The sequence below is a fragment of the Chanos chanos genome, chromosome 1 (assembly GCF_902362185.1).
Source record: "Chanos chanos chromosome 1, fChaCha1.1, whole genome shotgun sequence".
Taxonomy (NCBI): Eukaryota; Metazoa; Chordata; class Actinopteri; order Gonorynchiformes; family Chanidae; genus Chanos; species Chanos chanos.
Genome location: NC_044495.1, coordinates 7,975,374 through 7,993,243, shown reverse-complemented (window position 1 = coordinate 7,993,243; position 17,870 = coordinate 7,975,374). Strand labels below are relative to the sequence as shown.

At 43.7% G+C, this 17,870-nt stretch overlaps 1 protein-coding gene across 1 annotated transcript; it reads right to left on the bottom strand.

The window, feature by feature from the left end:
* Positions 1-167: 167 nt before the first annotated feature.
* ahctf1 (AT hook containing transcription factor 1) lies at positions 168-17,870 on the bottom strand. Its single transcript, XM_030774935.1, has 36 exons — positions 17,740-17,870; positions 15,581-15,706; positions 15,159-15,412; positions 14,389-14,569; positions 13,840-14,047; positions 13,604-13,720; positions 12,100-12,184; positions 11,633-11,783; positions 11,416-11,548; positions 11,054-11,235; positions 10,818-10,879; positions 10,550-10,678; positions 10,325-10,415; positions 10,132-10,221; positions 9,793-9,933; positions 9,505-9,609; positions 9,306-9,402; positions 9,004-9,127; positions 8,853-8,909; positions 8,614-8,760; positions 8,191-8,381; positions 7,856-8,000; positions 7,572-7,703; positions 7,292-7,439; positions 7,038-7,188; positions 6,807-6,911; positions 6,512-6,668; positions 6,093-6,311; positions 4,857-5,979; positions 4,352-4,457; positions 4,149-4,258; positions 3,740-3,978; positions 1,493-3,530; positions 1,247-1,350; positions 927-997; positions 168-706 (listed from the first exon to the last, which is right to left on the bottom strand). The coding sequence occupies exons 2-36, from the start codon at positions 15,699-15,701 to the stop codon at positions 508-510; spliced, it is 7,713 nt and encodes a 2,570-aa protein (XP_030630795.1). The 5' UTR covers positions 15,702-15,706; positions 17,740-17,870; the 3' UTR covers positions 168-507.

The following is a 17,870-nucleotide window of genomic DNA, read 5'->3' as shown; positions in this document are numbered from 1 at the left end:
CTAAGAAATGATCAGATCTTTGTAGTAAACCAGTAAGACAGTCTGCTAAGTTTCCCGTAATTATACTCTGATTTTCAACATAAGCACGTCAAACAAACTTATAAACAAAAGCATCCACACAAGAGGTGAGTATCAAAATTATTCACAAGTATCAAATTTTATTTAACATACCTAAAAGACTATTTACATTTGCGTCAAGTTGTAGAAATGCACATTTAAAAACTAAGCCATCTCGTTTTTTGGTGCTCAAGTCCCTCAGTGCTCCTTACTGTAAACATTACAATAATTTATATAAAATTATTTCCATCTCCCAAATTAGACTGGTTTATTTATTCCAAAAAACCCCACTGGTTATTTCAACTAGAAAACAGCAGGCAGCAAAGTTCTTAGAAAAAGAGAAAAGAAAACAAAACCAAAAATAAAAACGAAAACAAGCTCCTTGGTGCGTGAGGAGATCAGTCATAATTGGTTGAGTCCTGAAAGAGAAATGGGGCTTGTGCAGCCACGTCAGAGCTTCTTCCTCCGAGTGACGGGTTTGGGGAAAATGGAGTCCATCACACGTTTTCGGCGAAGGTTCATCCTCAGCGAGGGAGTCTCCTTCTCCTCAACCTTCTTTCGGGTCCTGGGAGCTGGCTCGGCCGGACTAGCCAGCGGGGAGAGCAAATCGACCTCCACTGGGGGAGGAGGCTCAGGGGCTGCTTTTGTTCTGTTGTCAACGACAACAAAAAACAAACAAAAAAAAACAGGGATAAGATATAGGATCTGTGACTCTGGAATTCTATAGAATTCTACAAAGCTAAGATTACTTGGAAGAACACTATAGTAAAAATCTTTATAGTAGAAAACACTACAGTAGACTCAAAGAGATATAAAATGATTTAATTGTAACAGACAACTGTAAAAATTCAGTCAAGAGGGAGCTTTACTTTGTTGTTTTGTTCCTTCTCGGTTTAGCTGTTTCAGACTCTTTGGTGTCTTCATCCCCTGTATTCTTTTCCTATACAAAAAAAAAAGAAGAAAGAAATGCATATTAATGATGTTTGCCATACTGAAAAAAAATCAGACAAACAAACATGAAACCATCTTAGGCTCGGAATCAATGGAAGCTGCTTTCAATCTAGAACAGCAGTCACCACGTCACGTAACTGCATCAGTAATATGTTGTATGTAAATTAACAGTAATATTAATAGGTGTAACACTGTCCAGTGAGAGGGACAAATGCTAAGCAGGGAAAATTCAGCGCACCTCGCTGGACTGAGCGCTTGACGTTTGCCGTGTTCGAGTGACAGGAGGAGACAAAACCTCAGGCACAGCAACGTCGCTCTCTTCTGCAGAAACTTTTTTCCTTCCTGTGCAGAAAAATGAAGACCCATGTTTGTGACGGCAATTTAAAACATCTAAATACCTCACCCGCAGGAATCTCAAAATGACTGTAATCAGATTCATATAGATTACAAAAGATTAAAAAGGAAAAGAGAAAGGAACGCTCACCTCGTGTCGCCTTCAGGGGCGCTGTAAAAGTGAACGAGTCCATCACAGGAGAGGAGTCGAGAGCAGGTGCTTTACTAGCCCGTGTCCTCCGGCTAGGCGATCTGGATGACCTCTTGGGTTCGTCCTCCACAATCATCCTTGAAGACTCCAAGTCTATACTCTGATCGTGAACCACGGAGGTGGACTGTGACGGAACCTCTTGCTCTGTAGACCTGGTGGTCCTTCTTTTGGCGCGAACTATTTGAGTTACCACAGTGTCTGCGCTCTCCTCTTGGGCCTCCTCATCTTTGAGTCTCTCCATCAAAGCGTCAGCAAACTGTGTTCCAGGTCCCACTTCCAAGGGAGTCTCCAAAAGCGGGCGATCCTCCCTCTCCTTTTCAGAGTCTTCGGAGTGACTCCAGAGCCGACTCCTGGTCACCCGACGAGAGACGCGCTGGAGCTGCGGGTCATCAACCAACAAAGTCGCATTTTTGCGTTTTTCTGCAGTGCTACTTCTAGTCTTTCTTGTGCTCCTTGGTGGGGTAGCAGCTGGCTGGCTGACAGCCATGGATTCTTCTTCCGCATTCTGCTGAGGACTTTCCAGCGCTAGGCTGAGCCCTCTGGTGGATTTCCTTGTTACCCTACTTGGACTAGCAGGTGCTTTAGCTGGCAGCTCTGTTGGTTTGTCGTCAGGAACTTCATTGCTGACTGTCTGTGCTTTCCTTGTACTTCGCCTGACAGGAAGCGTGGGCTCTTCATTGGGCAGTGTCTCATCCACAGTTTGACCTTCATCACTGTCCACGTTAGTGTTCCTGGTTCTCCGAGATCCCTTCCTAGGTGTAGACTTCTGGGGCGTTCTCCGTGCAGGGACCGAAGGCTTTGAGACGTTCGATGAGGAGTCCTCCTCGTCCTTTGGTAAGGTAGGATCTGCTTTCCTTACACTTCTTCTAGGTGTCGTTGGGACTTTGGAGTCGTGAAGCTGTTTGCCACTCCTAGTGGAACGTCTTGGTGTGGAGGGCACTTGAGAATCAATCTGTTCCTCATCTGAGACCTCTTTCTCCACTTCGTTGACAGGAGAAGGAAAAGTCACCGTTTTCCTTCCACTGGCAGCCTTTCTTGTTGAGATAGGTGGTACTTCCTTCAAGTTCTCAACGGTTTCAACTTCCTTTGCTTCCTCAGTCTCAGCCTCTTCAATGGCTACCGAAGGCTCATCACTGTCAGCATTCTGAGAGGTTTCACGCTCCTCAACTTGATTGGTCTTCCTATCAAGTACCCGGTCATCTGAATTATCTGCATCAATATGCACCAGTTCCTCAATTTCCCTTGGCAAAGGTTTTACAGCAAACTCCTCTTTTTGAGCATCTACTTTTTTGATTTTGATATTATCATTTTGGACATTAGCTTCCATCACATTCTGTCCCACAACGTTTAATTCACCATTGGCCTGACCTTCATTCGAATCCAGACCGGTGTCCTCATCATCAACCTCTGCCATTTGGTTTTTAGTCGGCTGTGCATCTATCTTCTCAGTCGCTGCAGGTGGTTCAGGATGCTCTACTGCATGAGTCAGACATGAGCTTGGCAGCACGTCCGTGTCCATGGACACAATCTCGGGTGGTACACACTCCATTTGGTCTAATTTCTCTTGATGTTCCTCGGTAGCATGGTCCAAATAAAGGACCTCTGAATTTGTTACTGGTACATTCTCCACGTCCTCTGGCTGCTGAATGTCCTGAGTAGGTTTCATGAGCAGCAAGTGATTATGAGGGTCCAGTTCTGATCCAATTGGTATGTCATTATCATCCTCAGCCTCTAGCATGAGAGTAAAACCACCAGAACTTCCAGGAATGGGTTCATCATCTGATTGCCTGTCAAAGTTATGCAAAACTCCACTATCGACCAGATCATGCTGTTGGTTATCAGCCAGCTCCACAGGAACCAGGACAGTGGTTGATGGTTTCAGCTCAGTGTAACGGACAGCATCATCCCCTTCCATGTTCCCAGGATCCACCCCAAGCATGACCACCTCTGCCTCCTCTTCAATTACCGCATCCATGACCTGTTGAGTTATGTGTGGATGAGCAAGACACAGAATATGATTCATGTACCCATCACTGACTGTGCACATTACAGGATTAAGAGATTTAATCTGTAATGCCAAATTACTGTTCCATTACGCCAGCAAATTAAAGGATTTCTCTACATGTCTAAGTGAATAACTACGAATTAAAACAAAAACTTCATGAGAAGATGGGGGCATTTGGGCACCTGGGTCAGCTGAGTCTCTGGCGTGACCAATGACAGGACAGCTGTGGCTTGTTCTTGAAGGTACTGTTCGTGTGGCGGGATCTCCTCCATGTAAAGTCGGGTATGTGGCTGTTGTCTGCCATTACCCTTCACCTCCTGGATTATCTCAACCTCGCTGCCCGAGTCCTCCTTTTCTGCATCCGACTCTTCCTCAGATGCAGCACTGGAGAACTCGTCGCTGTCGTTTAGGCTCACCACAGCTACGGGACAAAGCAGTGACTGTGTGAGTGAAATTTCAAGGCAATCCTTTCAAAGTGTATGTTTTATTTAAAGCAAACAACTCTAATTCCTAATAGACAAAGAGTTGCGCAATGGGGACCAGTCAAAATGAATCGCCATAACGACACGATTGGGGTGATTCCGTGCTTACAATGGGATTCAGAAGTTTCAGGTTCAGAGGATGCTGAAGCGACCGATTTCTGTGTGGTCAGCACTGGAACATCTCTCAGAGGTTCCTCCTCCACATTACACTCTCCCTCGCTGCAAAGTAAATTAAGGGCAGAGACAGGGTTCGCATAAGGAAAGAGAAATGCAATCAAACTTAAAAAACAAACTGTCTTTCTAAACACGTACCTGTTGAAGGAGGTCCACTCCTCAGGTGTCTCCTTAAGTGCAGAGTGAGTCAAAGGTGGGGAAAGATCATTGCCAAACAGATGACGCTCTACAAAGCCATCCAAATCTGAAAAATATGTTTGAAGTAATTCTCAGGAAGGACTTATTGCCACAGAATCAGTTTATCACGTATTCTTTTTAACCACCTATAACACTCTAAAACACCAGAGGATAGAGTGAATTTGTAAGGTGATGTTCAATGACAAAACAAAAGACATTTAAGATCTAGATATTGGTTATTGCAGTACAAGTAGTATTTTTTACGCATGTTTGGACATGCACGAAAAGTCAATTTTCATTTTATAAAAATCAACACCATTGTACGAGACTGTCACATTCATTCATTTTCTCGTTTGTCCAGAGGATTAATATTTCATCTACACAAAATGTAAACAACCCATTCTCATGAATGGATTAGATTTAATTTAACACTACGGTGTCAAGTGGTCTACAGTTCCATCCTCACCTGTGTGCTCCATACATTCCTCTTCATCCCTCTCTTCCACAGGTACTTCAGCTTCATCAACTTTGTAATGCTGAGATTCTTCCACAGCCTCAGGCTCATGGTTTGGCACCATTTCCTCTGACTGCTTGCTCTCTGGTTCCTTGGTTACTTCTGATGAACTGTTCTCTGGTTCCTGGGTTACCTCTTCTGATGGACTGTTCTCTAGTTCCTGGGTTACCTCTTCTGATGGACTGTTCTCTAGTTCTTTTCTTACTTCTTCTGACTGATTGTTCTCTGGTTCCTCAGTTACCTCTTCTGACTGATTGTTCTCTGATGCCTTGGTAACTTCTTCTGATTGACTGTCTTCTGTTTCCTTGGTTACAACTACTTGTTCCTCATTATCGGCCTCTTTAACAGTTTCAGAGTCATAGTTAACTGCTTCACTGACTGGTTCCTTCATCACTTGTGGTACAGGTTCTGGTTCCTCAACTACAAGTACGTCCTCACCTTTATTTGGTTCATCTAAAACTTTGTTGTTCTTCTCTTCTCTCGCCTCATCAACATGGTGAGCTTCAACCTCCATCTCACGTTCTGGAGTTTCCTCACAAGTTGTTTGTTCATTCTGTTCCTTCTCTGTCTTCATTTCCTGATCTACATCCTGCTCCACCTTTTCCACAGGCTCAGAAACTTCAGGCAATTCCTCCTCTGTCACGTCGGCTTCTGATTGAGATAGAGCTTCAGCAGGAGTCTTTACCCGCCTCACGATCACGATCTCCTCATCCACTATCTCCTCCTGTCGCAGCACCAGCTGATCCTCTTCCATTCGATCTTCAGAGGACATGGCATCGTGGGACTCTAAGGTAGTGTCTGAAGTCTGTAAGGAAGTCAAATCTGCCTCATGGCCAAGGTTAGGTCCCACACCCAATGGGAGGACTTCCGCAGTATCATTCGATGGTACTTCTCTGACAGATGAACCACTCTCAGATTCAGCCTTCTCTCCTAGTGAAGACTTCTGGCCAAAACTCACATGTGGTTCTTCCTCATCCTCTTCCTCGTCCTCAGAATGGGCACTCCAAGCTCCAACTCTGATTTTAGGTGGCGTGGAGGATCTTGAAATGCGGCTGATCTCATTGTCAGCAGCAATCTGTAAAAGGAAAAAACAAAACAGTAAATTTGTGATCCCTTTCAAAAAAGTAACATGTCACACTGACATGAGTTTCTCAGCACACAGCAGATGAACACTTTTGACAGTCTTACCCCATTACTCCAATGGATTGAGCCCTTAGGAGGGTCAGGAGAATCTCCCTCCTCAACGAAGGTGATGCGGCTCTCCTTGGGGCGGAGTGGAGGAGTAACAGAACGGCCAGGTGAGTGAGAGGGCGTGGCAACGGGAGTGGGCCGGAGGCTACTCCTCAGGATAGACTGGGGGGTAAAGCCGGAGAACACAGGGCCAGATGCAGCTAAGGCTCGAGCTCTCTGGAAAACAACAACCAGAAAAAACAATGCTGATTAATTATGGATGACGGCATAGATACTAAATTGGACATTAAAATATACAAAATACTGACAAATGAGCAAATTAACCATCGAGGGGAAAAAAGTTAAAAGTTAATTAAAAATTGATGAAAACTAAAACTCTGTGAAAAAAAAAAAATCAGTGGGCTTGGATACTTTACCTTGACCACTTGTGGGGTCTGTAGCAGACTGAGCTCAGGGGCCTTGCTAATGCTCTTCGGTGCAGCCCAAGAACTTATGGGCTTAGGTGGAGTCCCTAGAAAACGAGAACTCTCGGGGGAATTCTGGGAAGCCGGCTGCACCACCAGGTCGAAAATTCTGCCCCAACAAGTCAACAAGTGTGGGATAAAGTCAAAGACTGATTACAAGATGTCTCATCCAAAACAAAACAGTAAAAACATTGAGGTCAATCTGACAGAAATGTATTTGTGATATTTCTGAGTCTTTATGCATTACCTTGACATCCTCTTACTGGTCTTTGTGATGGGAGTTCCCACAAAGGCCTCAGGTAACAATGAAGGCTGAGGTGGGCTAGGCACTTGAATGTCTGGTTCTCTTGGACTGAAATGAGTAATGTGCATTTTGCTAAGTATTTCATCACAGATGATACTAACGGAACAGCATTTCAATTAAGCAGACATTAATCGAATGGTAGGGGCTTTGCTTTACATAAAGAGATAACCGCACCTTCTTAGTGGAGAGGACTCAGGTGTGATGTCCTTGCCAATCCACACCTCCTCTATCTTTGAGAGGACATTGTTGATGAAGCCTGCTCTGGTCAACACATTCTCAGTGGCTGACCGCTTGGCTACCGTTGACAGAGGCTGAGGTCTTGTAACTGCAATTAGAAAAGTAACACCACAGCTTCCAATTTGAACTAAGCTTGCAAAGATAAGACAGGATGTTGACAAACAGAAATCTAGGTGTAAACATACACGCACCTTCTCGGAAAATGGTGGAGGGATGGTGATATGGCTTTGCTCTCTCTATGGCTAGTTTTCGCTGAGCTCGAGGGAGGACTTTCCCATACTGGTTTAAAATGGAGTTTCTGGTGTTTGACCTCTCTTTCATTTTGGGATCTCGATCGATCTGGGAGGGAAAAAAATAAATAAATAAAAACAAACAATCACACTCAGTAAAGACATAAGACACACAAAATAATTATTCCAAACAGTTTTTTTGGGTTTTTTTTTTGACAAATCTGCAAAAAACTGTACCCACCGCCAAGTCCAGTTTCAGAGCCTGGTTGAGTTGGAGAGCAGGGACATAATTAGCCTGCTGGAGGTAGTGCACCATGAGCAGTTCTCTATTCTGTAGACCACCGGTGCCCTGCAGGTAGCGCTCCAAACATTCCTGAACAAAAAGAAACAAAATACAGATGTGTTAGGAGAACTGAACTCTGAGAACAAATCCAAAAACAGCACACAACCAGATGTACTTTCATCTAGGAGATTCTCTGGCAATCATACCCACGCAACATGACGTGGTGGAAAAGAGAATCTCACCTGCTCGGCCAGTCTGAGGGGCAGTTTGAGTAGTTCCTTCATGAGGCCCAGCTCCTGACAAGTCTCATACAGGAACCTCAACAGCTCCTCCATGTTTAGCTTGTTGGAATGCTGTCTCAGCAAAGCCCAAGCCTCCACGATACACCTATGGACACAAACATGTGAGTCAAGAGAGGCACCCTGTAAGTTGCTCACAACACGATTACGTAGAGCATGACCTGGAAATTAAGAAATTTACTCAAGGACCAATTATTTCTATTACAATCAACCTCACTGTAAGGTCAACTCTTGTGACTAATGTCAAAACTGTTGATTGCCAATTGCCTGCAGTGTACCTGTTGTGTAGGAGAACTGAGAGGCAGAGCTTGGCCTGATTGGCGGTGCTCATAGGAGGCTTCATGACGTGCAGGTAACGCAGGGCGATGCTGTGCTGGCCCTGACACATCAGAGCCTGCAAGATCCGTCCATGCAGCCAAGACCACATAGAATGACTGGTGGCAGGGTGTAGCAGCAGTTCTATGGAGTTCTGTGAAGGGGGAAAGTTGGAAGTTTAAGCCAAAAGGGTGCGAGGAGCTAAGTTACAAGTCAAGAGTTCAGGTGCAGGTGCTTCAGTTCAACAGAAAAGGGGTTTCAGAGCAGATGTTAACACTTAAAGCGTTCTCACAGAAACCACACCGTGTAGCTCAAAAAAAGCTTGAGAAATTTACTAATAGGTAAGCTGTGTATGAACAAGGAATTTAATAAGACTCATGGGGTACCTCATGGTCATGGTGATCCAATAACCACAGTCCTTGCACCAGCTTAACTAAGCCGATGGGAATGGCAAAGGCAGTGGGGAAGGACTCCACCGACGCTCCACTTTTATTAGGAAATGAGTACATGACATCCAGCAACAAATAAATAACCTGAGTGAAGAGTTAAGGTCAACTTGGGATCATCTGTCTGTGGGCAAATAGAAAACGTACGACAGTATTGTAAACACGATTGATAAGGATACAATAGCGTGTTTGGCAGGTTCATCAATGTTTTCCAGGAGGTAAATGTCCAGCAAGGCCTGTACAAAGAAGAAGAAGAAAGCAAAAGGAAAATATTAGCAAAACCTTCGGAGACAAAGCTTTTCCTTCAATGGCCTAAAGCTCTGAACTTACATGTAACGATGGGGGCGGGTATTGCCCTGTCCCACCCTCGTCCCTTTTCCACAGGTCTGAGAGGCGTTCCCCACACTGGGCCACCATCCCGTCAATCATGAGGCAGTCGGAACTCCACTTGCCCCTAAGGAAAAAGAAATGTCACATAGACAACTTAACCTCATCACAGTTCTTAAAGCTTCTTGACATTCAGTCATAGACTGCCCCCTGTGCTATGTGCTGAAAGTGATATTAACAGGTGCTTTACAATAAAGCTTGCTGTTACCATATTGTTTGGACATTCAAAGCATCTATAATCTTACTTTGCAAGTCTCTGGAGCTCCTCTCGCTGTCCGGCATAATAGTTTTTTATTACAGAGTAACTGTAAAAGGGCCTGGATATTTGCAGGACGTCGTCATCTGATGATAAGCAGAATAAATGAGGTAAGTTTATCGATGTACATGCGATATACACTGGTACAACTAACATGACTAGAAACAGCTAAGAAGCAATTAGCTCACCAGAGCCCTCTGGGAGAAGTCCAGTCCGGCAAAACCACAGAACGACCTGAGCGTACTGCGAGATCAAACTAGACACCATGTTTTTATTAATTAGTCCTACCAACCCTGCAAACAGGAGAAAAAGAACCAACAAATTCAGACACCTAACATTGAAAATTAAATATACTGGCAAGGAAGAAACACATACAGTATTTGGAAAATTAACCTGAGGGGATTCAGGCTTCAGGCTTCGAGCTGGGACTGACTGAGCATGTGTGTTTTGAGTGTTAGAGACACCTGTAGCAGTACCTTTCTGCGTGAGCTCATGGGCTTCGTTGAGAAGACATCTGAAGATGGTGCTGAGGTTGCTTAGCAGACGCTGACTGTGCTGCAGCAGCTGCATGGTCTGAGGGTCTGTGAAGTTTGTGGAGCTGTCAAAGAGAGGGGCACCTGAAAAAAACAAACAAACAAAGAAACAAAACACACACACACACACAGGGAGCAGGCGTGGTTAGGGTCACAGGTGAGTCCTTTACATGGTATACGCTAGCATGACCAACTATATCTGGGCGTACTGCATTGCATTGTAGAGAAATGATACATTCGAAAGCGGGTAGCGTCAGTGGGTGTGCCGTATCTAAAACTCACATATGCCATCCAGCTCCTCCTTAGTGTGAACCACTTTGTCCCAGGCCCACTCCAGGATGTAGCGCAGGTTCCCTGCCGAACCTGGTTGCTCTGTGTTGAGAGATGAATGAAACAACACACATACTGCATTAAAACATCCACATCCCAATACACTGTGAGAAGACTCTAAGAGACAGCCCTTTCCGTCACTCACCTTCAGCAGTCCACTGTTTAATACAGCCAGTGATGAGTCCAAGTGAGCTGGTCTCCACTGCTGTGGACAAGATGGCATCGAGCTGTTCTTCCTGCATCGGGAGAGAAACAAAATTACGTCGGTTAAGAAGACAGATCAAAAGTCCAGCACACAGAACGTACGCTCGATATCCGAACACAATTCTTCGGCTAGGTATCTCGGTTTGCGTCAAAGTGTGACGTCTACCTGACTGAGACTGGAGGGCTGTACATCCGCTAGTCTTGAGGACAGCAGGCCAGACATTAGACAGCGGGAGTAGCTATTTGAGATGGAGTCACCCAAAGAAGGTGCAGCCTTTTTCAGATAGCTGAGAGTCTGGAAGGAACGAATAAAATTCCAATTAGAAAATTCTTCGAGGTGCATTTCAGTCATGACGTGTAAGCCAAATGTACAACGGACAAACATAATGAGTAACGAAGCACAAACAAGAATAAAAGGAGTCATGCCAACCAACCTCTTTCTGATAACCAGAACAGGTCAAGTGCACAACCCCAGAGTTCAGCAAACAGCTTGCATCTAGAACAGCACAAGAGGAAAATATATTTAAAACGAAAAAGTGCAACAATCCCTCCGTGGTGAAATGCAACTGGACAAACCACACGACTGCTCTACTGTGAATATTATAGTTATGGTGCAGTTAGGATCACAACGTTAAGTGTTTTAAAAAAAAAAAATACAACGGTGACTTGCCAAAGTTATAGGTGGTGGGATTAAAAAACTGTTCGGGTGGAGGACAAGTATATGGTAGACCCCTGCTCAGGCTGCGTTCGTGTACCAAAACATCCAGCAGGGTGCACGGTGCTGTCATCTCCACCATCGAGTCCAGAGACCACACGGCCAGGTACGGACAGTTACGCAAAGACTCTCCAGCTCTGAGAGAGAGAGTGAGAGAGAGAGAGAGAGAGAGAGAGGGAGAGAGAGACAGACAGAGACAAAGAGACAGAGAGAAACACAGTGAGGGGAAAATATCTCCATTAGCATGCCTAGAAGGAAAGATTATAGCTCTGTCTAGGCCAGGCTTAAATCAGCATAGAGATTTTAGATATTTTTACCTCAGCGAATCAGGCATTTGGGCATGGTACCATCTGTTAATATCAAAGACTCCGATGAAAGTGGATGGTTGGCCTTGTCCGTAAGACTTAACTTGCCAGCTGAATATTGACACGCTCGTGTCAGGGGACGCCACTAATGAAAAGGATAAAAGAAGCTTAGGACCAGCTCCAAATATTTTTATAAAGAACACACACATACACACACACAGTGGCATACCCTCGTTCATGGTGTCGTCACGGTCAGGATGGTGGCGAAACTTCTCGATGGTCTGACAGCTCAGTAGACGAGTGTTGGTGGCTTGAGCTCTGAGAGGAAATGCTGCTCCATTCAGGTCCTGACTGTAGCGTTCCTCACAGTATTCTAAGCCCTGAAACAAAAGGGCAGTAAACTCACACTGTCAAAGGCTGGAGAGGCCATTTAAAACAAAATGTCAATCTACATGTTCGATCCTAGAATCCAAAATAAGAAAGGCAGTGGACAGAGCAAACGTGACCTCTTTTCTTCACGTTACCAACGTACATGTGAGTGTTTGTGTGTGTGTGTGTGTGTGTGTGTGTATGAGTGTGTCTAAGCATTGGATTTTCAGTGCATTATATGAGTCTGTATTTGATCCTCTAACCCAGTTTTCGGAGTTTATTGCTACCAGAATACATAAATGAGTCAGACAGCCTCAGAGTTATTACCTCATAGAGAATCTTTCCAGACGCCTGACACTTTCTCTCTCCAAAGGCCAGCTGGAGCAAATGGAGGCTGACAACATCCCCTTCGCTGAAGAGAGAGAGAGAGGATAACATTTAAGTCCAACCAGACTGAAAGACAAATCAGTTTATATGGGGTGCCATGTGCAGTCAAGGATATTTAAAACGTGCCTCTAGCTTCATATCCACTGCAATCTTCAGCCTACAAAACACATAGCATGCATTATGGTACTAATGGCTTGAAGTTAAGTTTAGCTCCTTTGTGCAAGTGGTTGTCCCATAGATGATAAAAAGCTCAAAATGTTCATAACTGGCTATTTTAACATCATCCTTTGAACTGGTGTATCACTGTCAAGGAATGGTAGCCTAGCTATTAGCAACACATCTATCACAAGAGCCACCTTCAGAACGTGCCAGAGAGCAAACGGATGTTAATTTCATATTCAAATCTTGAAATTGAAGGGTTCATTAAAAATGATGTGTGTGAGGACATGTGAGGATGGAATGAATTTCCTCAGCCTCTTTCTTGAATTTCATACAGCACTGTAGCGGCCACCGGCCTCTTCCGTGCTGTTCGTCTACATCCTGTTCCTGCACAGTGGCCAACTCTCAGCGCTTATAAGAACACCCTCCTACTTTTAGCACACAGCTTCAAAACTCTAAACAATGCTGTCCAATTTCATCTTCAAGAAACGGCACTGACATGTGGGTAATTTGACAAGGCCACCCCATCTCCCCGTCTCTGTGCTCACAGACACAGAGTACATGACGATAAATCAAAGCAGAGAGCAAGTGCAGACGAGAGGAGAAGTAACGAACTCTAGAGGATCAACAGAACATTTGGTCCTTGGACGTCGATATGACCAAAAATTCATATCGTGACACGTTTTCATTTTTACCATGGTAAATTCCTCTTATTTCATTTTTTCCCCCCTCTTAACGTTCCTGTACGTTTTTCATGCAGACCCGCATTAGATTAGGACACTGGATCCTCAATGATTGATTCTTCAAAATTTTTCACAAAGTGTCGGTGGTATGTATAATACCACTGCAGAGTCTGCTTTACCTAAATGCTTCTTTTGCACTTTAAGGGCACATGAGTGTGCCACCAAAAATACCAACGTGCAAAATTCAGTCGTTAAGATCCATAACTTTGTTACTGGTACATTTGGAGAACCAACCAGCGCTACACCCTTGTATTGACTTATACATAAAAATTGTTTATACATGATTTTTTTTACTTGTCGGATCTTTCAATTACTTATCGCAGCAAATAATACCTACAATTTATGGTCCAGTTGATCACTTCACTTTTCCCAGATAAGCTCAACAGTATTTAGGTCAAGCCTTGGTCTACATTAAAGGTCTAGACCAATGATTAACTATGTTACAGAGTGGCTCCTGGCTCCAACAATCTCAATAAGCTCCAAGACAAACACTGCATGGCATTATTTTACTGTACGAACATAATAAATAGTTAACAACTCACAGGTCCTGAGCAGACTGCACTGCCCACAGGTAACAGCAGTTCCGGGGGTCATTCTCAGGCTCTTGGAACGTAAAAGCATACACAGGCACCCTACCGCCCTCTAGCTGTGAATGATACCTGAAGAGAAGCATGGACATAGCATTGGCAAAAAAAAAAGCAAGGTCAAGTCAGGTCAGCACCTACAACGAGCAAAGGATGTCGAGTTCTCTATAACAAACAACAAGAGCTGAACTCACTCCTTCTTCAGCGTCTTCATGTTCCAGAGCTGCAGGTATCCGTCAGAGAAGCCCACAGCGAGCTGATTCGTTCGCTGGATGTACTGCAGGGCAGTGACCCCGGTGCCCGTGGGGCTGCTAAGCTGGAGACACAGGTGCCGACCTTGTCGGGTCACGCTCTCACGCAGACGAGGAATCTCTGATGGTGCTTTATTTACCACCTCCAGATCTGAGACAAACACACACACACACACACACACAAAAAGCAAACATGTATCAACAGCACTGAAAAACAGCTTCAGGCAGCAATGGCAAAACAAACCAATGATCCTCCCAGAGGATCACCTAGACACTAGATAGCTTTCATCACTGTACCATTTCACACAGAAGGATGGCAAAACTACCAAATATAAACTTAAACCCTTCACACAATTACACAGATCTGTATCAGATTATATAAGTGATTGTAGAGTGAAGAACCATTTCTTGTTTTTGTGATTATGCGGATTTTGTCTGTCAAGACCACTTGTTGCACACTTGAGAAGCTACTGATTAGGGGCTGGACGTTACCTGAAGCCTCCAGTTCACTCTGACTACATGACAGGTCATCCAGACAGAGATCCACCAATAGGACGTGTCCAACATCCGTAACCACAGCAGCCACGCCAAAGAACCAGCGTAGACTCTGGTGCAAGTGCTGTGTACTTGTACTGGCACCTCCATAGCTCACAAGGGGCTCAATGGCTGTAATCTATGGCAGAAAAAAAAACTTTGTTAAGATGACAGTCTTAAATCATAGATCCGGCTGGGGTTTTTTTTTTTTTTTTTTGGACAAACAGAAAAAACCCAGAGATTAAAGTAGTTACTTGGAATTTTCTGTGTGACTTTCTTCATGGTATTTGAAGGTTAAAAAGAGCAACCATGTGGAACAAGCCAACCCTGAGAACTGTTTAAGGTAATAACCTGGGAAAATACCACAGTAAAATGTACACTACAGTAAAATACCAGCATAAATATGCTTACTGCCTAGGCAGCGGTTTCAAGTTTAAACAGAAACAAATGCAAATGCAGTGTGCAAATAGCTTCCACACAGGCTGAAAAAACAACCACTCATAAACCAAAAGTGAAAGCTTTATAAATGCAGGGGGTTTAGATTATGTAATTCTTTATGCGCTCGTACGCTAACTTTCACTCTGTGTCAAACAAATGTGCAAGAATTTGTTTAAAAAAAAAAAAAAAAAAAAAAAAGAGCAAAGCTTTCTCTACATAAACCGATAATCTGTGGACGAACATAAAAAAAACCAAAAAACCCATAAATAGAGATGGATTTGTTTACTCACCCTGCCTGGTACGACCACTGCTTTGACAACACGAGAAATGCCAAGGTCGTAGAGACATAGGATGCTGCCTTCCGCCTCTTCCAAGCCCACTAGCAGGCCCGTCCGTTTCAGCCAGGAGAAATCCCGTACAGCCAGAACCGTGGGTGGGTGTTCAGTAACTCCACTGAAACAGTAGGCAGAGAATCTCTCACCTGTGACTGCATGGACAACCTCCAGCTGGGGCCCACAAGCCAGCCAAGCCAGTCCACTTCGCCCTGCACACATCAAAAATGACAAAAAAAAAGAAAAATTTTAAACGGCGCGCTGAACTAAAGAGATAAACAATTCTCAACTGTTATTTTAATTATATGTGCAGCGTGAGACACAGGACAGCCCTGTCACTATTAGTCCTTTCTGTCTGGAGTGAGAGTAAACCTACTCACCAATAGTGAACTTTCCATGCAGCACGGAGTCAAGAGTAACTTCATCCTCTCCTAGAGCATCGACCGTCACTTCCGAGAAGCGCAGCAAGCTGCTGGTGACTTGGGCTACCAGGTCACGCATGCTTACTGGACAGAAAACCAAAGCTAAAATCAATCAGTGCATCCATACATAACTACAGAAGAATACAGCAATAAAATCAGTTCCGTCTCAACCCCTAAGAGTGTGTTTAGAAAAAGGAAGAAAACAAGCTGTTTTTGTTTTCGCTCAGATTAATCCTGGCCTGAACTGCCACCCGGTGAAAGCACAAACTGAGGACAAAAGACCCTTTACAGAATGAGGTACACCAGCTGTCAGCAGTTCTGCGCCCCACAACACACAACAGCTGCAGCACGTACATCTTCCACTCAGAGTCAATCTCGACTTCATAACGGTAATATAATAGTGAGCTACTGATGTCCCTTATTGACCAGTTCAAAATAATATCTCTTCCAGGAAGACAAAGTTGAAACCATTTCTACAGGGATTTCAGAGCCAAATATCTTCATTTCAGACCTTGTTTCAGTCTGGAGTGTCAAATGTTTATCACAATCATATTCCATAGACTACAGGGATGTTTACAAACATCAGGAGGTATGTTTTCAGTCAGATAACACTATCTTAGCCACATGCCCTATTTCCCATTACTGCGATAAATGCGAGAGGGACGGTTTCGGTATTGAATACGTAAAAACACTTTAGACAACAACGGTATCCAACATCACATCTTTTAGTCGAAAGTTTCCCAATCATATACAGTAAAAGTGTGAAATCTTCACCCCTCCTTCATCACCATGTTTGGATAGCCGCCAGATACAGAAGAGTCGAACATGTGCCCGCCTAATAGCAGTCCGTCTGCCACATGTACTTGCTAGGTTCATGGGAACGAAGACTAGACAGGCTTACAACAGGGACTACTGAGATTAACGAACAAGCAATACAATTCACTGCGATACATGTAACAGCACGGCATGATGCAAAAAAACAAATTTGTACTTATGTTAGTTTGTTAACTTAACTGGTACGAAGATAACTGACTTAGTTACATCTCTTACAAGAACGGAATTCCATAGCTCAACGTTTCATGCTTATGATGTAGCTATGGAAAGGTAGCTGCTACGGGTAACAAACTGTAATTTGAATGTCAACGTACATAAAACGTGGTTACCAGGCAGTCTGGTAGTTAAGAATCCCAGAAACATTGTGGTTAATTGCTAAATAATGAGCTATGGAAAGATTCAAGATCTCATGGTACACTGCATGCTTGGCCTGATGTGCGGCCTAAATCCAGATACCCAACTGTCTTTGTGGTGGCATGATATATTTCGCTTTAGTGTATGTAAAGTATTACTAACCTAAGATTTCAAAAACATTTAATTCTGTAAACGAGAAAACGGCTTCGTAAACGAGGAAACACATATTACGCATAGCTAACGTACCCCAAAACGTTAACCTAATGCGTTAGCATGTTAGATTCAAGGCGACGTTACTGACAATTTAATTTTGAGACGTCAAAACCGACCACAGATATCAATTCATTAGAATTTCTGATTTAGCCGTTGGTTTTAAGAATCAGCTGCAGTATATCTGTCAGCATAATCTGTTTATAGTTTCTTTGCTAACGTTGCAACCAAGTTGTTGCAACAGCGCGGTGGCTACCTAGGTTAGCTCAGTGTCTCAATTAGCATTAACCCTGTCAAAACAACTATAGGTTACGGAAACACAGTTGTGTTGAATTTTAGTATGTTCATAATAACACCTTCAACAGTAAGGTAAACCAGAAGTGGTACTTTCTCACACTTGGTTTAACAAACCTTCTGTTCAACTACAGAGGAAACCACCTTGCATGAGACCAATGCACGCAGTTCAACATTAGCCTGCTAGCTATGCTTAGTTACTTTCAACGTTTGACGTTGGATCTAATTTTTCGAAACATGTCAATCCGTGACAAACATGCAGTTTTGTCGGTCTCACTGGATTTACATCGAATATCCACAGTGAAACTCATAGGTTAACACTAAATATTACTTTCATGACAAGCAAACTAGGGTAGTCTGGGTAAGTTAACTACTGAGTTCCTTGCAGGATAGCTAGCTTATCCAACTTAGCTGTCTGGACTTACCTGTAATGTTGACGGTCTCAAGAATATTGGCGATAAATCAAATAAGTCCTGTGCAATTTTGTCATAATCTCCTCGCATGCGCAACCTTAATGCTGATTTCGAGATAACTTCTAAGTTACGGTTTCTATCTG